We start from the raw sequence: 24,175 nt of genomic DNA on the forward strand, positions 1-24,175 counted from the left end.
CTCAAAATATCATCCTTAGTGAAAAAAAGCTAGATAGAAAAGATTTGATATAGCAAAATTCCGTTTATAAAATGGAATGTAGGGAGACAGAAAGCAGATCGGTGGTTGCCTGGGGATAGGAAAAGGGATGGACTACAATGGGCACAAAGAACTTTTGTGGGATGATGGAAGTATTGTTAAACCAGATTGTGGTGATGGTTTCACAACTGTAAATTTACTGACACTCATCAAACTGTATACCTAAAATGGGTGATTTTATGGTATGTAAATCAAAGCTCTTTTTCTTTAAATTTTCAAAGTCTTTAAAATTTGGAAATTTGTTTTATAAGATACTTACTTTCCTTAGGCAGAATATATAATAAAATCTTGAAGAGATGTGAATTTGAGTTATTTGGTAAGTTCACTACCAATTTTTATCCTCTGGTTCCCAAAACAGTATATTAAGATTGCATCATAATTTCTTTATTCTATTTTTAAAGCTAATTAGACTTATATATCTTATTTCCAAACCTTTACTGCAGGCTAGAGATTTTAGTCTCTTATAATTCTATATTTGAAAATAAATTTGCCTTTGAATGTTTTTCAATAGGATTTGAAGCCACAGACATTTAGAAATGCGTATGACATACCAAGGCGGAATCTTTTGGATCACTTAACAAGAATGAGATCTAATCTTTTGAAGAGCACCCGCAGATTTCTTAAAGGACAGGATGAAGGTTGGATCATAGTTTCAATAATGGTGTTTCTTTTGTGAATTTCTTTATACTGAAAAAACATAGTATAGTAGTGTAGCTTTTAAAGCATTGTAGTATCTCGTTTTCTTTGTAAATTCAAACAAATGAAGTAAAAAGTGAGTCGTCACTCATTCTCAGAATTTCTTTCTACCATCACTGTTTCCCCCAAATTTTATTCCCCAGAGGTGACACCCTTTGTTAGCAGCTTAGTATCTTTTTTGGCTTTGTTCATGCATTCACACACACAGGTCCACACATGCACAATCATTTTCTTGTGAAACACAATACTAGCATCTGGTGGTTTAACTTGGATGGTGAATACATGTCCTGTTCCTTCAGTTATACCCATGGCACTGACCACAGATCAAGTCAGATGAGAATTTAACTCTTTGCCATCTCTGACGTAAGCATTCCAGCTATACCTTTATTTACGTATTTATGTTTAAATGTTTATTTATTTATTTTGAGACCGAGAGAGTGCAAGCGTACTTTGGGGAGGGGAGTGGGTGGGGAGAGAATCCCAGGCAAGCTCCACATTCAGCGCGGAGTCCGACTTGGGGCTCCATCTCACGACTGTGAGATCATGACCTGCGCCGAAATCAAGAGTCGGACGCTTAACCAACTAAGCCATCTGGGGACCCCTCCCACCATAGCTTTATATAAAAAGGGTTATCTATATGTGATATGTCTTTTCTATAAATTCTGCTATAATTAAATTCTGCTTATTTGGAATATAATAGAAGAGACATTCCTTTTCATGGTAATGTTAACGCATATTTGCTTATTCTATACACTCAAATTAACTGCAATATTTTTGTTTTATTTAGAAGGTAAAATCAGTTCTTTTAAATTTTATTTTAAAAATCTCAAAGACTTCATTTATGTCACAATATTTATGACGACAAACCAATTTTGCATATATGGGAAGGGAAGACTGCCTAGGATAACCCCAGATAGCATTCAAATATAAGAAGGTATTATTTGGTAATTAAACAGAGTATCATTTCAGTGAGGTTAACTTTTGTTATTGCTCTGTTCTGTTTGAAAAGATCAAGTGCACAGTGTTCCTATAGCACAAATGGGGAATTACCAGGAATACCTCAAGCAAGTACCTTCTCCACTAAGAGAACTTGATCCTGATCAGCCTCGAAGGTTGCATACATTTGGCAACCCATTTAAGCTAGATAAAAAGGTAAGCTTGAAACGTTCCATTGTATAATTTATTTGTGGATTTAACAGTTCTAATTTCACTAAAGTAAGCTGAAGCTGTTTTGTTGGTAGACTAATAAATGTTAACATAGTTATAATCTAGTTGCTTTAATGGGAACTGGAATTAGTTGTGCCATTTAAAAACTATATGTAAATCTAGGGAAATTATATTCTCTTTTGTTACAGGGTATGATGATAGATGAAGCAGATGAATTTGTGGCTGGACCTCAAAATAAACATAAACGACCTGGAGAACCAAATATGCAAGGGATCCCTAAAAGACGTCGCTGTATGTCTCCACTGCTGAGAGGCAGACAACAGAATCCAGTTGTGAACAATCATATTGGAGGAAAAGGACCACCTGTACCTATGACTCAAGCACAGCCAGATCTTATTAAACCCCTTCCTCTTCATAAAAGTAAGAGTTTTTTAAAAATAAACATTATTTGCTGCTGTTTGTTTTTTGTGTGGGGAAGAGATTTTTGTAATAAAGTATAGAAAAAATTGATAAAGTCTAAGAGTGTCTAGAGAAGATAATTGTTTATTCTAAATTAGCGTGTAATCATAGTCCTTTTAGTGAACATTTGGACATTTCATGTATTTATTATGCTCTATTATAGCTGTCATGATCTAAATATCATTTATAAGCCTTAAGTATTTCAAAATAACAGGTATAGGGATGTTCTCAATACCCATAGAAAGGTGGTTTTCAATTACAGGTAACTTCAACAACTAATTATTAAATACATATGCTATGGTAAACAGTGCTAGGCATTGAGGTATCGCAGTGAACGAGACAATAGTGATCTCTGCCCCCATTTAGAATGAGGAAAGACAGTCATTGAACATTTCATTAGAAGTGTGGTGAATGTTCAGAAGGGAAGTCAGGTATGTTTTGGAAGCATGTGGCAAGAGGATTTTAGTCTGTGGGGTCAAGGCACTTTATTGAGGAAGTTACGTTTAAGCCAACATTGGAAGGATGAATGGGAGTTGTTTCACTAAAGCTGTGCATTCAGGAGTCTTGCTAAGCAGTCTGCTGCATACTATGTGTATAGTAGTAGTATAAGAAGAGTCTGTGCAAACGTATACAGTAAAGAGAAGCAGTTAAGGGGCTGAAAGAACTCTAGTATAGCAAAGGTGTTGGGGGTGAGGCAAGATGAGAGATGAAAGATAGGTTGAGGCCAGATCATGGAGGGCCTTGGAGGCCATTGTAAAGATTCCAGACTTTAAGGACAATGAGAATCTTTGAAAGGTTTGAGACGCTAGTGACCTCATCTGGTTAGCATTTTATAAAGACCAGGCTGACTGTCCTGTGCAGAGTACTGTTAGGGAAGAACAAGAATGGATGTAGGGGAACTCTTAGTAAATTAATGGAATCATTAATTATAGGTAGTGATCATTTGTGGCTTAAAACTGGAGAGAACCAAATATTATATAACTCCTGAAGGGTTTATACAGTATCACTTCTGAAATACTCTTGCCAAAAAACAAAAAAGAAAGAAATCGAACCTTAACCTGATCAAGCCTCTAGATCTAACTACCAATTTATAGGAAATACAAGGATAGGAAAACATATTAAATGACAAAATAGGGAGACAATTAGCATAATCCAGATGGTGGGACACTGTAAGACAAAGAATATGGGATATGTGTATATCCAGAAAAAATGCATAGAAAAAAAGAGAAGTACAGAAGGATCTTATAGATTAAAAGGTAGTTAAACGACCTATAAACCAATGACAGTGTGCAGGCCTGATTTGAACCCTGAATCAAACAAAATCAAACTTCCCTCCACAGACAGAAAATATATAAAGTAATTAGAGATTGTGAACACTGATAGGATATTTGATGTCATTAAATAATTATTAGATGCACAGAAAGCAGTTAAGGAACCCAGGGAAGAGCTAATGACCTGCTAGTGGAGTTGTGAGAAGAACATGTATTTGAGAAATACTTGGACACATCAGTAAAGACTTGATGACGACTGGCTGGATGTTGGAGTCAGGGCAAGAGAGGAGTTGAGAGATGCTTGGTAGGTGAGGGTAACGGGGTGGAGTAGAAGAGCAGATGATGAGTGATTTTAGAGGTGCCTATTAAGTTAGCCACATGGAGATCCTAAGGTAGAAGATGGATATTTTAGTTTAGAACTAAAGAAGAGACTGGGATAAAGAGGGAGGTGCAGGAGGCAGTCTTAGCCCCAATTGAAGTGAATTAAATCACACCAAAGAAAACAATGAGAAGAAAAAGCCTAGAACAGAACTTTGAAAGTGCTAAAGTTAGGGAGAGAAATGAGTTTCAGGAAAGATTGAGAAAGAAGAATCCAAGAAATAGGAGATGAGAAGAATTTGGTGTCGTGAGAGCTAAAGGGAAAGAGAATTGAGTGGTTGGTGGTTTCAAATGCTTCTTAAACAGGTCAGTCAAAAGGATTAGAAAAGTTCTATTGGTCTTTGGCTGCCTTAGCAAGAGCAGTTTTGCTCCCACAAAATCACTGGGAAGGCAGACAGGAGTGGTCCAGAGCCCAGAAGAAAGAATGCTACTTCCAGTGAAGCAGAAAGGGTATGGGCACAAGTTGAACAGTGGCAAGTAGAGGAAGTTCCTGTTTCACAGCTCTGCTTTCCTTTCCTCTGTGAAGTGAGAGGTGATGTATGCTCCTGAGTGGGAGGCAGGGATTGGGAAAGTCCGAGATGTTAAGAGAGCGGAGAAGGTTAGAATGATCTTTTGTGGGAGAGGGAGGAAATGTTGTAATAAGATTGCTGGGTCCTGTTTCTCCACTAGCGCTCATCATTCCAAATGCACATCTAGAGCAAGCAGATAGAGTCGGCAGATTTGGGGTTTTGCCTGGCAGGGAGGACAATAGAATGAGAGAATTTAGGACATTGGTAAAAAGTAATGCATATGGGATATAAGTTGGATAGACAAGAAAGAGGAATCTAGAAGGTAGGATCTGCTCATTGGGAGGGAGAAAGTGGAGGAGATGCTGAAGTAAGAGTCTGGCTGAGTTACAGAGCCAACAGCAGGAGTCCTGCAAAGATAAGGGTTATGCTCCTCTGCCCGTGAATTTGTGTTTGATTTGAGAGCCAAACAAGGTGAGACATTAAAGAATTGAGGCCATGTTCTTGGCAGGTGATCTGCTTAGACACTGAAGTCCCATACAACAGTAATTCTTAAACTTTAATGTGTCATTGCATCACCAGGGGATCTAGTTAAACTGCAGATTCTGAATTCATTGTTTAGGGCAGGGCTCAAGGTGAACATTTCTAGCCAGCTTTCTGATGGTGCTAACACTGCTTGTATTAGACCACATTTTGAGTAGTAGTGATCTAGGATAATGCCCAAGGGACATCAGGGTGGGAGGAAGACTGCGAGCCAGGTATGACCAGAGAGGTGTGCCTTAGAGATCCATAAAGACCGTGATAGGAGAGAGAGGATGAGTGTAGTGGCCTCTACTTTCTCCCTCCCATTTATCAGAGCAAGAGTGTTATACGAGTGCAGGGAGAAAGTAACTTGAAGTGGCACTGGAAGGTGAAGGAATCGGTGACTGTACCTCCTTATTTTAAGTCCATGGAGAGTGTTTGAGAGAAAGCAGTTTCTAACTCCAAGTCTGAAAAGAAGAGCAGTTTCTTTGTCAGAGAGCTGCGTTTCAGTTAAAGCGGGAGTCGTTACAGAGAATATTTAGGAAAATTTGCAAATCATGGACGGGGATTTAGGAGGGAGTCAGAAGTTTGAGGGCTTTTTGTGGGCATGAGTTTACCTTTGGACGATAAATGAGGGAAGTAGAGATGACTTCAGCGGGTGTCCTGGAGGTTTGGTGAGCAGTCAGGGAACTTACAATTCAGCTGCTTTCTGTGGGGGGCAAGTGTTTGTAAGCTTTTTTAAGTCCAGTAATCTGATGAACTGCAGTGGGCACCAGGCTGTGGGCACTGTTCTGCGTTGCTCAACTAAAGACTGGATGAGTGGTTATAAGAAAAGAGTGTACTGTAAAGTGACCTGTCTGACAGTGGGTTCCCAGCAGAATATTGAACACTTTGGACTCCCTGTGTTTACTTTTGCCTCTAAATGATAGTAGACTGTATAAGGCGGAGGTAAGTTGGAATGAGTTAGGACTCTCTAAGGAAAGGGTAACCCTGATGGTCATATATGTTCCCCTAAAGCATTAGAAATTTGCTTGTTCAATAAAATTGCCATAGAATAAAGCAGAGAACTAAAAGTTGTGTGAAATTGGCTTTTATTTTTTTTCCTAAGGGCAAAAATTTTACAGATTTTGTAAGTACTGTAAATGTTTCACATTGAAACCCACCATCTCTTTGGCAAATCTTAAGAACCATATCATATTATTTGTTAATTTGCATCCATCAAGGAAATTAGTTGTGATTTGCTGTAATATTATTTGTAGCTGTTTTCTTACTGTGTGCTTTGAAGTTGGCTCATGTCAATTTTTTCTTCTTATCTTTGTTTTTAGTTTCGGAAACCACTAATGATTCGACAATAGATGATGTGGTTGAAAATCATGTTGCAGACCAACTTTCATCAGATATTACACCAAATGCTATGGATACTGAATTTTCAACTTCTTCTCCAGCCAGTTTACTGGAACGACCAACCAATCATACAGAGGCGCTTGGTCATGACCATTTAGGAACTAATGACCTCACTGTTGGTGGATATTTAGAAAATCACGAGGAGCCAAGAGATAAAGAACAATGTCCTGAAGAGAATATACCAGCATCTTCACTCAACAAAGGAAAGAAATTGATGCATTGCAGAAGCCATGAAGAGGTCAACACTGAACTAAAAGCACAAATAATGAAAGAGATCCGAAAGCCAGGAAGAAGTATGTATAATTAGAGGCAAACCCCATATTTGATATCTGTGTGGGCTCAAAAAAATTTAGAAGCATATACCTGATTCTAGATCAGTTTTGAACAACATTTGAGCTATGTAAGATTTGATCTTTATTCAGCCTACAAACACTAAATGTCTGTTATATCCAAAGTAGTATGGTGTAGATATGGTAAGCAGGAGGGACTGAGAGCAGAGCTTGAAGAACACACAGACAAATTACACATAGTTCCTACTATGACAGGAACCCGTAGTCTTGAGTATTCTTCTAAACAGCAACTGGAATTTAATGTAGCAGCAAACCCCCAAAAGTGTAGCGAATATTAAATAGTTTCATCTCTGTAGAGTTCCTGACACAGTGTCTACCACTATGTTTAAGGGTTAAACTATGATGGTGAGCAGGGATGTGTTTAGGCCAAAACCCTAAAGTTAGAAAAGCAATCTATGAAATGAATATAAAAGAACTTTGGCATAAAATTTCAGTATTATGACATCCATTCAAAGATGTTGACAGATTGACGGACCATGTGCTTTAATGGAACACCCATGGGTGGTTCAAAAGTGGGTAAGACAGCCCTTGCCATTTAGGAGTTTATAGTCCTTGGCAGAATTTTAGGTGAAAACTTGAAACTGAACTAGCACTCTTAACCATTTTTTCTGTCTCCATATGCCCCTCCCCATCTTGTTAACTGGAGTTGAGAATTTAAATTATAAGTATGCAATTTTATAAAGGCTACTTGCTGCTGCTTTTTCAGTGGCCAGTACCAAAAGCTAGTCACGTACTTTCTAAGCTTTATGTTTGATATCTTAATGGGAACTTTTACCAAAACTTCTGTGTTTACCAAGTTATTTTATCTTGATTGATATATGATGAAATATGTGTATTAATGAGTGGTAGAATATTTTGGTTTGGTTTAGCATATCTTGATACCGTAAACTGCAGTAGAAAAATATTGAATAAGAGTGCATAGAAAAGCCACTAATTTTTTTCTTTGCTTCTCTTGTTTTAAGAATATGAAAGAATCTTCACTTTACTGAAGCATGTGCAAGGCAGTTTACAAACAAGACTAATATTTTTGCAAAATGTCATTAAAGAAGCATCAAGGTAAATAATCTGTTGTACATTATGAAATGATTATGAAATGAGTCCCCAGTTTACAGTCAGTGTTGTAACAGTTGTGACTGTTATAACAGTATCTGTACTTGTTGTGTTATGCATGCCTATGACACAGCCATGTGTGTCCTCCTCCTCCTCCTCCTCTGTTTTAGTTTATTGAAAGAAATTCACTTAAAAAATAGCCACACACAAATTCTTCACCAATTATGGACCTTTTCTCCCTGTAGATTATAGATACTTGCATAATTCTCATTGATCCTACTCTGTGCCTTTTTGGGGTCTTTATATTTTATAGCCTTCAGCTTTTCTCCTTTATATATTTGGACTACAGTTGATATTAATCAGTGATTAGAAATAACCTTGGAAGACAATATTTGAATGCTGTTCATTTGTACCTGGGAAAACATGTAATTAAGGGGAGCAGAGTTGGACAAATGGGCCTTATTCTGATTGCTTCAGTAGCCCAGGATTATGTACTTTAATACAAGGAATGTGGATCAAGATTATAAATGGTAACTATGAAGTGCAATTAACTGGAAAGCATAGTTGTATGAGTAGTGAGTGAAAAACACAAAACGTTTTTCCTTGAAGACTTCTTTAGTATTATAAGAAAACTTAGGGTTATCTCCTCTGACCTTTCAAATATACACAGCCTTTAAAAGTCCCCCAGTTTCTTCCATGCTATTCTTAAAGGCATTTTTAGATAGAGCAGTTACTTGGTTTTTTTTGTTTGTTTGGGTTTTTTTTGGAGTAGCTAGAGCATACACCACTTTGAGGGTTCAAAATAAGGCAGTAACTTTTCATGTTACTTATTTTGAGTATTTATTCTTTATGTAACATTCTGTCAGCTCAAACTTCATCATGGATTTAGCTATATTCCTGGTGGCCTGCACTCTCTACTTCTAACACCTTTTAGAGAGTTGTGTAATATTATGGTGGCTATTCATATTAATTTACAAGTAGAGAGGAAGTGGATATAGATTGGACAGTGTTTTTGGATATTCTAAAAAGCATCAGCAGTATTAATAACTTATGTAGACGAATGCAATTTTAGTCTACTATATTAGTGAAGAAAATTTTAAATTGCCACTTGAACTTTCAATGTTTGCTATATTATCCTATACTGCAGATGTCTAATTATCCTTGATTTGTTAGCTTTCAAACTGTAATAGTAGAACACCAGGGTTTTTAAACGTTACTATCCAACTGTCGTTTCTTCTTCCCTTTTGTGGGGATTATATTCATACTTTGTTCACATTCTTTCAACATACAACTTTTAAAGAGCATAGGAAGTACGGGCACCTGGGTGGCTCAGTCGGTTAAGCGTCCGACTTCAGCTCAGGTCCTGATCTCACGGTTCGTGAGTTCGAGCCCTGCGTTGGGCTCTGTGCTGACAGAGCCTGGAACCTGCTTCGGATTCTGTGTCTCTCCCTCTGTCTCTGCCCCTCCCCAGCTTGTTCGTTCTCTCTCTCTCTCTCTCTCTCTCTCTCTCTCTTTCTCTCTCTCTCTCTCTCAAAAATAAACAAACATTAAAAAAAAAATTAGCATAAGAAGCTATTGGAATCATTGCTTTAGGAGTCCAAATTTTGTTGGAATATTTGTAACCCTTGTAAATGTTAGGGTTTTTTTTCTTTTTGGTTGTGGAACAAATATCTGACTGTACCTGGGCCTGGATTATTTGTTTTAGGAACAAACTGCAATTCTGCACTGATAAAATAATTTGCTTATTATCTTCCATTGGATTTTATATATCATAAAGTTGTTGTTTTTCATTTTCATTTTACTTTGAAAAATCTTCCCAAGGCAGTTTCTGTCTTTAAAAAAAGCATTATACTGATCTATATCCATTAAAAAGAAATTGAGAGTGCTATCACTTATTTTTTTATACAGGTTTAAAAAGCGAATGCTAATAGAACAACTGGAGAACTTCTTGGATGAAATTCATCGACGAGCCAATCAGATCAACCATATTAATAGCAATTAAAAGAAAACAGAATGTGGCCACTTATTTCACTATCTTCTCCAAATACAAAGTAAATACAAGACTGTTGTGATCTTGAATTCATTTTTTGACATGCATTGTTGGCTATTTGAAATACTAAGAGCAAGTCTACAGATCCTTTTTCCATCATTTTACAGTGACCTTTTCTTCATTTTGGTTTATTTTTGTAATGTGAAAAATATCACTCTAAAACACATTTTTATTTAACAAACTAAAAATATTCCTCCAAATCTCTTGCTTGTCATTGACTCTTGCGTGTCAATTTCCCTCAGGTTCTATTTTCTTAAACCAACCTTTAAAATTGTCACCTCTGTTAAGGTTGAACTTTGCCAAAAAAAAAAAATAATAAAAAGTTACTTTGTAATTTTTGGGGAAAAAAGCACATACATTAAAACTAGGTAATGTTTTGTATATACAGTTATTTTGGATATATTATTGTAAGTTGTACAAATGTATTTTGAAGAATATTTAAGAAAAGCACTTTTGTTATTCCATCAATAAATGCTCTATTTTACTCTTGTGTGGTTTAGGAAATAATCACATTTAAAGTAATCATTTAAAACCATCTTAAGGATAATGGAATTTTAAAGGCCTTGCTTTTTAAGCATTGGACAAATACACCACTTGAAGTTCATATTTGTTAAAGCTAACTGTAATTATCTGTTACATAATCTGCATTGTCTTTTTACTCTATGTTCTTAGATTTTGTTGGCTACACCAACATACTCCCATTTCTGCCTAGATAATAGAAAAGATGGGATCTGTGGCAAATAGGCAGACACTTTAAAAGCTGTTTAAAACGCAGACATCTTTGACATTATTGGTTTCCTTACTCCCCTTCAACGTCTTTTTCCGTTCTCACTAGGATTATGGGTGGCACTAAGTTGAAGCTGCCAGTTAGGGAGGTGTAAGTTTGGGGCACACCACATAGTCTGAAATGGCCAGCCTTTAGCAGCTTGATGCCATGCTTACAGAAGTCCCACAACAAATTGGGAGTTCAAAGGGGACCTCTTTGTTTTCCTCTGCTGTTCTTACGCTTAAACTCTTCATTTTGTTTAGAAGCTAAATGGAAAGGAAACATTTAAGATGACTTTGCTCATTTTGTATTCCCCCTGAAATACCCAGGATAAGGAAAAACCAACACTATTCATTGTCCACTCTCAGTCCAACACGACCTCAGATGACTTCACTGAGGACGTTGACCCTGTGACCAGACTCCTCACTCACCTTTCATAGATCACTGCTGTGCCTTGTAGTGCTTTTGGGGTAACCAATAGAAAAGAAGGTTAAAATACATTTAGATTAACAGGGGGCAAAATAAATTTATAAAATTATAGTAAAATTGATGGAATTTTAGTTTCATAATATTTGAAAATCACATACCCTTATCTTTTTACACTTTCGCGGAACATTTTTAAAATTTCAGGGGTATAGCAGAATGCAATTGTAACTTTTTATGAAGAAAAGCATAGTTGACAGTGGAGAACATGCTTGAGATCTCTTAATTTAGTCTAGGGGATTTGAAACGCTCCCAATACTGAAGACAAATCCTGTCAAGAAAAAGAAGCATTTAATGTAACGTTACATAGTATTTTCATATGCAATTCTTTAACCCTTTTTTACCTCTACAAAATACCTTTAAAGCAGGATACCATTTCATAGGTGGAATTGTCAAGGTAATTACCTGCAGTCACTGCTAAATTCAGGAGCTACACAAAATCCAGAATATATTGTCTGGATTTAATTGTCTTAAATTATGTATATTTAGATTCTGAGATTAATAGAAGGGATTACAAGTCATTCGGATAAAAGTTCATACTTAACAAGAATATTTAGGAAGGGGGTTCAGTCTATTCCGATGTTTAGCAGCTTTCCTCATCAGGAAGTTCTTATTTCCATTTTATAGATTGCTCCTGAGGTGATCATCTTTAAACCCTTCACCTTGATTACATTCTGGGGATGAATCTGGGAAGAGCAGTTTGTTCAGTCTCCTCTTTCTGTCCTTAATCTCTCTGTCACCATGCTCGATAGCCTCATCCAAAACCTAGTCATAAGGTTTGAAACTAATCAAAACTCAAGCTTAATATCCCATCTCGAAGGTTTTTTACATTTTAAGAAACTGGGCATATTAGTTAAATTAGTGAAATACTATAGAATTCTTGTAAGCAACGGGGGGTTGAATTTAAGGGGAATATCCTGTCTTTTTGGGCCCTCTAGGTCACTGGGTGACTTTAGGCTGGGCAAATGGTATTCTCTAACAGTTTAATCTTGAGATTAAGATCGTTTTTCTTAACGTTCCCATATGTGTCCCATTTGTCAATGGATTCATTATTTGCCCTTATCAGTAAGATGTGTCCATTTGGTGTCCTGAAGGCTGAGACTGATTTCTATCTCTTCGACACCCCTCTCACCAGGAGAGTAGTCACTGTGCCGTGTGTGGTGTGGGCAAGTACCTCCCAGAAAGAGGTAAATAAATTCACAAAGACTATATTCAGATGTGCGGCGGATTATGGAACTGGTTTTGGATTAGCCTTTTATGTTCATGTGTTTACTGAGGCAGTTCTGAAAACTCCTATCATCGAAACAGTGGTGTGTCCTTTACTAGTGCAGAGGTTTTACGTCATTGTTATGCAGCTGAATTCCAAAAGAGATATCGGTCTCTTTAACTGTCATCAACTTTTATTGGCTATCAGCTTTCGACAATGACCTTCCTATTTGCATTTAGTCCTGTCTCTGTTTCTTGAGGGAGTAGAGCCTGTCACTTTTTTCATCTTTCATTTTTTGGACATGTATCCTTTCTAAGAGAGGGCTCTCTGTTGCCTGTTCTGAGTGATAAGTGACAATTTCATCTAATAAACATGGGGATGGAATGATCATGGTGAAATCCTAGGAGGATATATTCTGTTGATGGACTTTTTCTCCCCAAATAATCCCCCGATAGATTATTTCCTAGTGAATGATTATCTTCATCCTTTTTGTCACAAAAGTGTTCCTTTGATTTCCAGCACAAGTTACAGCAGTATGCAAATGATTCTCAGATAAAATGATGTTGACAGTATTTCCTTAACAATTTGTGTAAAACTTATGCGTAATTTTCATTATTCTAACTTTTGACTTTTTTTTCTCTCCATAAATAAAAATAATGCCTGATGTTTAGTTAAAGTAGATCCACTTTTGCTTGATTTTGTTAGTCTTGTTCCATCCTATTTCTTTTTAACACATTGTTTCGACTTGCCAACAACTCTTTACTGAGAATCTCTTTTCCTTCCTAGGCTGATAAATAATGGGGAGGGGGGAGGGGGAAACACGGAGAGGAATACTTAGAATCCTTTTTCATCGCAGAAATGAGAGGAGCTCCGCTTGTCCCTCTGATGTGCTGAGGCTTTGCCTGGTCCATACCATTTCTGGCTTAAGATGAGGTTGTATAGTGGAACTAAGAAGTACTTGGGCAAACACTTGATTTTTGTGTAATTTCGGCCAGCTTGAGAAAGACCAACAGAAAAACTATAGAAATCTAGGTGCATTCACTAGAATACTGGGGTTGCTGAGTCGAAAGATTCCTTGGACACACGAGTGCCCTGAAGGAGCTATATCTTTTGTCCTACAGTGATGAGAAAGTGAGGCAACAATGGGGGGCGGGGGGGGGGGGAAGTCAAGATGAATCACTTACATTACTTTCATGATCTTTCTGAGTCTTCCCCAGCAGTAGAAACCTGAATTTTTAAAAATCCACATCAACAAAAAAATGAGCCGAAAAGCCAAAAACCACACGGAGGGTATTAGTTTCCTTTGTAGTTAAGAAATGTTCCCCTTTCTCAGGATACGCGACAAGAAACTGGGAAGCTTCTGAAGCACCATAGAAACTAGCTAGAAGGAATGCTTGTTTTAGGCTGCAGTGGACAAATGGGCGCTTGTTGCTAGAGAGATGCTGATAAATATTTAATATATCTGAGTGGTGTCCAGAAATACTGTCATACCTGTGTTGGGTTCTCTCAGGAAAAAGAAGAATGGCCGATCTGCTTTAAAAAAAGGAATCCGAGACCTTTTCAGTAACAACAGAGCTGCAGGAGGGAAAGAATAGGAGACTATTACATTTTTTATTCATTTGAGGGAAGTCACTATTAAAATTGGAGCCGAAGTCAGTTATATCCCTTGATTTCTGAAGAAATCAGAACATCCTAATGTATTTGTGTAGTGTTATGATGGGGTACAAATGGGAAAATTAAAGAGAAAAGATGCCACTTAGCAACCCTGTGTCCCATTTTCAAAATGTTCCATGGAATGAATTCCTTACTGAAGGTAATTTTCAGAATGACTTCATCCCTTGTTTATGGGGATGATGGTACAAATCCTTTTCAAACTGGATTTCTCTTCTCTCGCCATTTTTCAAACTCTTTGTGTTAACCTTCCTTTTTAAAAAATGCTATACCACATATACCACATCTGGACTTGGGGTTTTGAGTGGGAAAGTTTAGAAATGTGGAGATTGAACTGGATAAACCTAACAAAGGCATAGAAGGGCAAGAGGTATGACTTGAGCACTGCTGACCCCTTGATGAACATACCGGTGGCTGTAGACGCCTTGCTGCCTTCCTCGGAAACCTCAATCTTGGCTTTGTGGATCGCTTCGGAAACATAAAAGCCATCTTGGCCTAATCCCAAGAAATAAAAATGTGAATTGCTTATTTCCATTTTTAATGCATTTGGCTTAAGGATTTGAGTGTACTTTTAAAGAACGCACTTAATGACAGTCTCATGCTGCTTACTATAGCTAGGGAGAGATTTGTTTGGAAAATTCTGAAGCTGCGATTTTTTTATGTAACTTTCAAAACCTCCGATTTGGTGAGTTTAATAAATAACCCCTCCCAAATTAATATTTAGAGCGGGGCCCTGTTTTTTCAATGTTAATTTCCCCAAGTAACTTGTAGTTAATATTGAAATCCTCAGCCAGTATTTTCACCAGAGGATGTGTCAAAATGCAGATTCTGGAGTCCAAGAATCCTTTTTCAGCCAGCTTCTGAGATGGTTTCCCTTGAATGCTTTCTTGGACTGCATTTTCAGAGCCACTTTTTAAATGACAGTTACAGGTTTGTACTATGGGCCTTAAAAGGCATAACTCAGTGTATTAAAAATGTGTCTCAAGCTGCATTCTATATACTGAGGTATATCAGTTAGGCAATTAACTTGCATGGGCTAGCATCTGGAAAGATAATGAGAGGTCAGAACTATAATAGTTGTGTGCTATCAACTTCAAAGATGTAAGCTTAGCAAATAGGAATAGGAGTGATTAAGTTGGAGGAACTGACAGGTTTTTGTAATTTAACCATTAATCATTTTTAAACAGCTCTCCACAGTGAAATGGTACTTGACGACATAATATTGAAGGAAAGTAAGAACCTTTAGAACTAGAAGAAACTTCAGAAGTCAGTTATACCAACCCTTTCATTTGAGAATAAGCTGTTAAGTGATCTGAAGTCATGCACTTGATAGAAGTAGAACTTGGGCCTTTGTAGGTTTTCTGACCGTGCAGCACCATTTCTACCTCACCCCTCCACACAAACAATGCCACCTTTCAAAAAGTGTATTCTAGTCACCTCTCGCATGCCACTGGAAAGGGGTCTGTGGCATGAGCCTTAAAAATAGTCATTTCAATATCCATGTTGTATTTAGAGAGAGCTGTGTTTCATCTTAGACTAATTAAATTGTTTTGCATTTTTCATGCACATACAAGGAGAAGCAAATGAATGTCGTGAGAGCATAAAACCAGCCGAGTATAGGATATGCAGCAGGTTCATCCATCTTCTAAATAAGGTATACCCAGGAAACTGTGAGTTGGCTGTATTTGTTGTAAGAAACAGTTATTTTCCAGCATCATTGAAGGGGACCAGACAAGGGCCAGAGGAAGGGAAAAATCAATGGAAACATTGATCTGGTATCATTTGTCCTAAAACCAGTGAAGAATCTGATTTATTTAGATTTATTTAGAGACCTAGTTGGTTCTCTAGGATCTGTAGGATCTTTTAGAAAGTAAATTTATCTCTAATTAATTGTCTCTCTCATTTGTTGAACGAACAAATGCAGTGCCAGAGTTAGAATTCTGTGGATGAAAAAAAAATGATTCTTTGATGGTCATGAGGTTTTACTAATCTGTGATTTCATGACTATGGTATGGTGTCTGAACATTTAAAATAAGTGTTAATGAAGTTAGCAGAAGTTCACTATGAAACTCTGTATCAGCTAAAATGTAGTAAATGTGGTTGTGTTAGAGACCAGGCACCTTGACACAGTGTGAAAAATGGGACCAATTGGTATGAGTGAATCTTTGGTTAGACAGACTTGGCTATTACAATTTCTGGATACTGCAGTCAAGGAGCTTCATTTAAAGAGCTTTTCTCCATCACACTACAGGAGTGGCCCGATAATTGACAGTTACATGTTGGCACAGCCAAGATCCGTGGCCTGTCTTGCCCCAGCATCCACACCTCTCTTAAATTATATCTCTGGTAAGACTTAACATTTCAGAAGACCAACATTTGTGATCAAAATAAGAATTCAGGAGTCATCTGTAGGTTTGCGTTTTTCTTCTTGTGTGATCTTGTATTTCAGATCCCTATTTGCTTGCTTTTGTCAAGTAGCTACTGAAATGTTATGCAACTAATGAAGTCAACCTAGAAGAATCCAAGCACGGAGGAATCTTCCTACTTTGGGCTCATCTTTTCCTGTTGGCATTGTTGGCAGTTGCTTTGTGCCATTGAGGGTCATACAACCTGTTTTCCCCAAATTTGTTCCCAGATTGTTTATAGGTGCTATTCTATAAAAAGGGTTCCATGATGAATTAAGATGGGAAATGCAGGTTGAATAGTTTTGTGCTTTTGTTTTTACTAGTGGACTTCTTAGAGCTGATTATTTGCTATTGTTTGTAGTGAATCTCTGCAGGAAGACTGTAATATGTAGTGTTTAACCATAGAAAGACCCACACCATCCCCCTGTCTCTAAATTGACCAGATTAGCATTCTGGGAAAGTGTAGCCCCCTATAAACCATTTGCTCCTATATTACATTTCATTATCCAAAGCAAAGTAGTAAGATTCTTCCTACCCTTCCTCCTGGCATACTCTCCACTCTTCCATAATATTGTCAAGTGTTTATGTCAACCTTTCTTTTAGATTGTTAGCTTCTAGAAGGCAGAAGCTATTTTTATCAGTTTTAAACCTTTTTTACTTCACCTAACATAATAATGCTTGGTACATCTATGTGTTCAGTAAACGTTGGGTGAGTGAATAATAGACACTCTTCATGTTGTACATTTGTTTCATTTCTCCATAAAACAGCTGCCTTAATATTCTTCAGTCTGATTTCACCTGTAAGGAAATGTTGGTTGGTATCTATAAAATCATAGGGCTACAGTACAGAATAGGTCTTCGGCAAGTTTCACCCAAACGACTGTTTCAGTGTTCGTAGAGACCATCATTCTTTGTTCGTAGAGACCTCTTTCCCCTTTGTTCGTAGAGACCATCATTCTTTGTGTGTGGTTGATCAGTCTCAAAAGGCTTAAGAGTCTTCTTCCTAATGACATTGTGTAAACACAAGACTTGGAAAATGTAAACCAATATCCCAACATTTGATCCTCAGCTTCTCATAATGTAGGATAAACATCATTTGCTGTGTTATTTGCCTTTCCAATTATTATTACTTACTATTGACAAATTTAGTGGCTTTAAAAAAGTTATTACCAGAATTTCCTTCTAGTTTATCTTTCTCCTCTTTTTATTGCTTAGTTGTAAAATATGGAATGTGTCCATAAAATATGGAATGTAAAATATGGAATAGCACTGAGCCCAGGATATAGAGAGAGATTACTAAAAAGAATCTGAAATGGCCCCTGAAGCCAGGATGTGGTTTGTTGCTTTCTCTATTCTCCTCTTGCCCACTTCTCTTGCCACCCTAGCTTTATTGGATTATAACTGATATAACATGTAAGTTTAAGGTGCACAATGTGATGATTTGATATATGTATATACTGCAAAATGATTACCACAATAAGATTAGTTAACACATTCGTTGCCTCACATAGTTACAATTTTTTTTGCGTGTATTAAATTGTAAGATCTATTGTCTTTGCAACTTTCAAATAGACAGTACAGTATTGTTGGCTATAGTCACCATGCTGTACATTACATCCCTAGAACTTATAACTGGGAGTTTGTACCCTTTGACCACCTTCACTCAACTCCCCAACTCCCCCGCTCCTTGCCTCTGGCAACCATCAATCTACTCTGTATTTCTATGAGGTTTGATTTTGGTTTAGGTTCCACATGTAAGTGAGATTATATAGTGTTTGTCTTTCTGTATGATTTTTTTCACTTAGCATAATGCCCTCAAGGTTTTTCTATGTTGTTGCCAATAGCAGGATTTCCTTCTTTTTTATGGCTAAATACTATTCCATCAAAATATATATACCACAGCTTCTTTATCCATTCATCCGTTGATGGACACTTAGGTTTTTTTTCTGTATCTTGGCTATTGCAAATAATGCTGCTGTGAACACGAGGGTGCAGTTATCTCTTTGACAGTGATTTAATTTCCTTTGAATACATACTCAGAAGTAGAACTGCTGGATCATGTGGTAGTTCTATTTTTATTTTTTTGAGGAACCTCCATAGTGCTTTCCATAGTGGTTGGACTGATTTGCATTCCTCTCAATAGTGCACAAGGGTTCCTTTTTCTATATCCTTGCCAGTATTTGTTATTTTTTGTCTTTTTGATAATAGCCATTCTAACAGGTATGAGGTGATATCTCACCGTAGTTTTGATTTGCATTTCCCTGATGATTAGCGATATTCACCATATTTCCATGTGCCTGTTGGCCATTTGAATAATCTTATTGGGAAAAACGTTCATTCAGATACTCTTTCCCATTTAAAAATCAGATTATTATTATTTGCAATTAAGTTGTGTGAGTTCCCTATATATTTTAGATATTAATCTTTTAGATATGTGGTTTATAAATATTTTCTCCCATTCTGCAAGTTGCCTTTTCATTTTGTTAGTTGTTTCTTTTGCTATGAAGATGCTTTTAGTTGGATGTAGTCCCACTTGTTTATAGCTTTTGTTGTTTATACTTTTGGTGTCAGATCCAAAAAATCGTTGCCAAGACCAATTTCAAGGAACTTTTCTCCTATGTTTTCTTCTAGGAGTTTTATGGTTTCAGTCATTTAAGTCTCTAATCCATTTTGAGTTAATTTTTGTGAATGTTATAAAATAGGGGTCCAGTTTTATTCTTTTGCATCTGAATATCCAGTTTTCCCAGCACCACTTATTGAAAAGACTATCTTTTCCCCATTGAGTAATCTTGGCTTCCTTGTCAAATATTAGTTGGCTGTATATACATAGATTTAGTTCTGGGGTCTGGATTCTGTCCCATTTCCCTATGTGTCTGTTTTTATGCCAGTACCTTACTGTTTTGATTACTATATATTCATAATACAGTTTGAACTCAGGAAGTGTGATCCCTTTAGCTTTGTTTTTTTTCTCAGGATTGCTTTGGATATTTGGGGATTTTTTTGGTTCCATATGAATTTTAGAGTCGTTTTTTCTATTTCTGTGGAAAATGTTATTGGCATTGGCATTTTGGTAGGGAGTGCATTGAATCTGAGGATTTATTTGGGTAGGATAGACCCTTTAACAATATTAATTTTTCTGATCCATGAACACAGGATGTTTTTCCATTTATTTGTATATTTTTCAATTTCTTTCATCAATGTGCTGTGGTTTTCAATGTAGAGGTAGTTCACCTCCCTTGGTTAAATTTATTCCTAAGTATTTTAATGTTTCTAATGCAACTATCAATGAAATGGAATTGTTTTCTTTATTTCTTTTTCAGGTACTTCATTGTTAGTATAAAGAAACACAACTGATACTTGTATGTTCATTTTGTATCCTGCAACTTTACTGAATTCGTTGATTTATTGTAATTATGTGCCACTATTACAATATTAGAGAATCTAATTTTGACTATATATTTACCATTACCAATAATTTTTATATATTCATACATTTTTACAACATTAATTAGCATCCTTTTATTTCAACTTGAAGAATGTCCTTTAGCATATCTTATAAGGCAGGTCGAGTGGTGATAAACTCCCTTAGTTTTTGTTGGTTTGGAAAACTTTTATCTTTGCTTCACTTGTGAAGGACAACTTTGCCAGGTATACTATTCTTGGTTGACAGGGTTGGTTTTTTTTTTTTCCCCCTCCAAAATTTTGTATATGTCATTCCACTATATCCTGGCCTGTAGTTTCTGTTGAGAAATCCATTGGTCATCTTATGTGGGTTCTCTTGTATGTAACTTGTTTCTTCTCTCTGGCAGCTTTTAAAGTTCTTTGACTTTCAACAATTTAATTATAATGTGGCTTGGTGTAGCCTTTTTTGGGTTCAACCTATTGGGATTCCTTGGGCATTATGAATCTGGAACCCACTTTCATCTCCCCATGTTTGGAAAGCTTTCAGCCATTATTGCTTTAAGTAGTTTCTCTTTTTTACCCCTCATTTTTTGGAATTCTCATTATGAGTATATGTTTTTTTCTGTGGAGTCCCCAATTCCTATAGGCTTTCTTCAGTCTTTCTTTTTTCTTTTTTTTTTTTTTGCTCTTCTGACTAGATAATTTCAAACGACTTATCTTCTAGTTCATTGATTCTTTCCTCTGCTTGGCTGAGTCTGTTGTTGAAGCTCTTTATTGAATTCTTTGGTGCAGTCATTGTACTCTTCAGCTTTAGGATCTCTGTTTAGTTTTTTTGTTTTGTTTTGTTTGATGGTTTCTATTTCTTTCTTGAACTTTTAATTTTGTTCATGCATTGTTTTCCAAATATTGTTTAGTTGTCTGTGTGTTCTTGTAGTCTGCTGAACTGTTTTAAGAGGATTATCTGAATTCTTTGCCAGACAGTTCATACATCTCCATTTCTTTAGGGTAGTTATTGGAGCTTTATTCATTTCTTTTGATGATGTCATATTTTTCTGATTTTTCATGATCCTTGCTTCTTTGTATTGGTATCTGTGCATTTAAGTAAGTAGTCTCCTTTTCCAGGCTTTACAGGTTTGCTTTGGCAAGTAAAGACTTTTACCAATTAGCTGATAGCATTTGTGGGTAGGTGGGGCTTGCTAGCAGGATCTCTATTTGGGCAAAGCCTTTCCATGTGCTCTGAGGTTGCAGGGGGGTGCTGCTGGCTGGGTTCTGTGGTTGGGTGGGACTGCTGGTTGGGTTCTGTATTCAAGTGGGTCTGCTGGGTGGGCTCCCTGTTTTGGTGGGGCTTCTGGCTATGACCCACTGTCAGGTTAAGCCACTAGCCCTGCAATCAACTCTGGTCAAATGGAGTTGTAGGCTGTGTTCCCTGACAGAGTAGTGCCACTGGTTGGACACCATGACTGGGTAGTTATGGGATGGGCTCCACGATCCTTCCTGGTCAGGTGGAGTCTCACACTGTGATTCCCAAATGGATGGTGCTGCCGGCTGGACTCCATGTTCAGGTGGGGCTGCCAGCTGTGCCCTGAAGATGGGTGGGGATGCAGACTGGGCTCTGTGACTTGGTAACACTGTGGGCTGCGCTGCAAGGCTTCCCAAGGTCATTTCTTCAGGCTCTTTGGTTACTTGGGGGTAGGGGATATGCTCAACAGTTGGGCAGGGCTGCTTGGCCAGGATCTCTGCCCAAGCACAGCTTTAGGATGGGCTTCTCAGCTATCTGAGTTCTCTGGTCAGGCTTCCTCAATGGATGGTACTTGAGATTATGCTTAGGTGTCGGGCAGGGCTGTGAATTCACTTTTCTTCAAGGTAGAGTGGTAGTACGGTCCATTGATTAGGTAGTATAGTCCACTGACTGTAGAATCAGGCAGGACTGCCAACCAAGCTCTCTAGCAAGATGGGGCAACCAGGCTGGCTTTGTAAGTGGGAATTGCTGCTAGCTGAGATCTTTGCTTGGGTACTGCTACAGGCAGGAACATGGTCTGCCAAGGTTTGAAGGCTGGTTCATGTAAGGCTTGTCCTCCCGCCCCATCTCTATCTGATTATTAATTATCTCCAGGAGGCAATATTTGAATAGACCTTCTAGAAAGTGTCCTGGAAGAGTTGGGTGTCCACCTTGGCTCCCTTTTCTCACTGGAGAAACTGTAGTAGGCCTGGAAGGGCCCTCTTGGTGCACTGCCGTGTCAGCCTGGAGGAAGGGTGATGCAGTCCGAGTGTAGCTGCGCCTCTTACCTTTCTAATGTGGTCCTTCTCGGTCTCTGTGGTTCAGAGGGGTACTTCAGCTTACATCTGGGAGCTGGGATTTTCACAGTGGTGACTTGTCTATGGATAGTTGTTAGGTGGCCTTCTTGGGAGGGGAACTGAAGTTGGGAATGATCTATCTGACAATCTTGCCGACCTAGTGCAGTGCTGATCAGTCATCTGGTGTGGCATAAGTTAACTTCAGTATGCAACCAAACAACTATGTGTGCTTTGCTCATTTAAGTTGTAGTAACTTGGAGCTTGTAGTTCTTACCGAACAGAGTTCAGAACCTAATTACTCCTTTGTAAAAGTCAAGAATAAGATAGTTTCTTCAAAGGTTTAAGTTTGTGCAAAAGAAGTATTTCTTGGATTAAGAAGCATGGGTTTGTATCAAAGCCTGCTGATCCTTCTGATTACTCAAGAAGTAAATCTCTAGCTGATATCTTTAGTGTAAGTGAAACTGGAATCACTCTTAAAAGCTTTATAACATGTAGTATCAAGGGTGCCTGGGGAGAAAAATGATAGCCTAGGCTCAGTTGGGCCTTAAGATGATATTGAACAAGTTTTTTTCAGGCAGCAAAAAAGGATTTGATGCCATGAAGGAAGAGATAGGCGAGTAGTGACTTTTAAATGTGGAAGGAGAACTTGAGTAAAGTGATTCTGGGCATTGGAACCAAATGGAGAGAAAAGGTCAAATGTCCTGTAGTTTGAGCTTCTGTCAATAGTACAAAACTACTTGGTAACTTCTCGTTAATTGTAAGAAGGGAGACCAGCATTTTCTGATGACTTATTTTCTGGCAAGCTCTCTGCTGACAGTTTGCGATATGTTGAGGAATTTTATTTCCATAAGTAAGATATGAGATGGGTGGTAGCGACCTCATTTTAGGAGTGATGAAACTATTTGTTAGGCAGAGTCAGTCACCATGTCTCTATAATTAAGTCAACAGCCCACTTAAGCATAGAAGTGACTAGTCTCTTGATTATGTTTAAAGAAGGGCATTGGAAAGCAATACTTTAGTTGGTAAACTTTATCCGTAAAGGTCAAGATACTAAATACTTTAGCAACTGCAGGCCATATGGCGTCTGTTGCAACTGCCTAATTCTGCAGTGTAGCAGGAATACAGCCATAGATGATCTGTAAAAAAATGGGAGTGGCTATGTTTCATTAAAACTTTATAAAAACAGGGATGGGTCATTATTTGGTGATACATCTTATTAGAGGAACAAAACTTTATGGGAGAAGATAAGGCTGATGTGTTTTATCATGTAAGATATTTGAATTCAAACTTCACACTTGGCACATGCTAACTGCTTGATAAGTAGTTAACAACTTAAATCAATGAGCCTATATTTCTGCTGATTTGAACAAACATACATAGACCTTAATTGCATTATAAAAAAGCTACCGAAAAAAATGTTCTTTCTAAAGTAGGTTGCTTGTTACATCTTGTCAGGAGAGCTTATGGGCCTTGAAAATCTTTACCAGTAGGGGAGCTGCATGATATGGGTCAAGCTCAGTCCTGTTTGAGGACACAGGATTAATGGCACTTTGAGATGTACTTCTAGGACATAAAGGCAGAGAGATTAAGAGCTATGAAGGAACAATCAATGTCATAGTGATTAACTGAATGTAGTGTTGTAGAAGAAAAGGTAAAAATGGCCCCAGAGTTTTGAACTAGAATGATCAAAAGAAGAATAGTATCATCATCAACAACAGGAATGCCCTAGCTGAGGTCTGGAGTCACAAGAAGACACTGTGATTGCATTTTGTACATTATTACAGATAGAACATACTGAAGTTCTTAATCCCTTCCTCTTTCCTTGACCTCTGATCCTTTCACTCTACTGTTCTTCTATTCCCTACAGTGTCAGATTATGCCTGCGTCACCATGGAAATTTTCTGGTTGAGTCATTCAACCAAGTCAACAATATTTATTGGATATCCACAGTGTGTCAAGCATTGTTGGGGGCACTGTGCCCAAACTTGACTAGTGCTTTGATTATATCTTTGCAT

The 24,175-nt window shown here is 37.6% G+C and overlaps 2 protein-coding genes across 3 annotated transcripts in view; one reads left to right on the top strand and one right to left on the bottom strand.

Annotated features, from left to right (window-relative positions):
- The window catches only part of INTS6 (integrator complex subunit 6), an 88,480-nt gene extending 78,065 nt beyond the window's left edge, over positions 1-10,415 (top strand). Inside the window, exons 13-18 of the mRNA XM_040448340.1 lie at positions 590-716; positions 1,784-1,926; positions 2,130-2,361; positions 6,403-6,774; positions 7,794-7,887; positions 9,790-10,415. Coding sequence (XP_040304274.1) covers positions 590-716; positions 1,784-1,926; positions 2,130-2,361; positions 6,403-6,774; positions 7,794-7,887; positions 9,790-9,883 — 1,062 coding nt within the window. The 3' untranslated portion in view covers positions 9,884-10,415. The remainder of the gene's footprint in view (positions 1-589; positions 717-1,783; positions 1,927-2,129; positions 2,362-6,402; positions 6,775-7,793; positions 7,888-9,789) is intronic.
- SERPINE3 (serpin family E member 3) overlaps positions 10,304-24,175 on the bottom strand; it is a 34,810-nt gene continuing 20,938 nt past the window's right edge. For both annotated transcript variants that reach the window (XM_040448342.1, XM_040448341.1), the window contains exons 7-9: positions 14,467-14,553; positions 13,879-13,962; positions 10,304-11,451 (exon numbers count right to left, since the gene is read on the bottom strand). In XM_040448342.1, coding sequence (XP_040304276.1) covers positions 11,408-11,451; positions 13,879-13,962; positions 14,467-14,553 — 215 coding nt within the window. In that variant the 3' untranslated portion in view covers positions 10,304-11,407. The remainder of the gene's footprint in view (positions 11,452-13,878; positions 13,963-14,466; positions 14,554-24,175) is intronic.

Source organism: Herpailurus yagouaroundi, unplaced genomic scaffold (genome assembly GCF_014898765.1).
Source record: "Herpailurus yagouaroundi ecotype Mexico unplaced genomic scaffold, PumYag 197, whole genome shotgun sequence".
NCBI classification, from domain to species: Eukaryota; Metazoa; Chordata; class Mammalia; order Carnivora; family Felidae; genus Herpailurus; species Herpailurus yagouaroundi.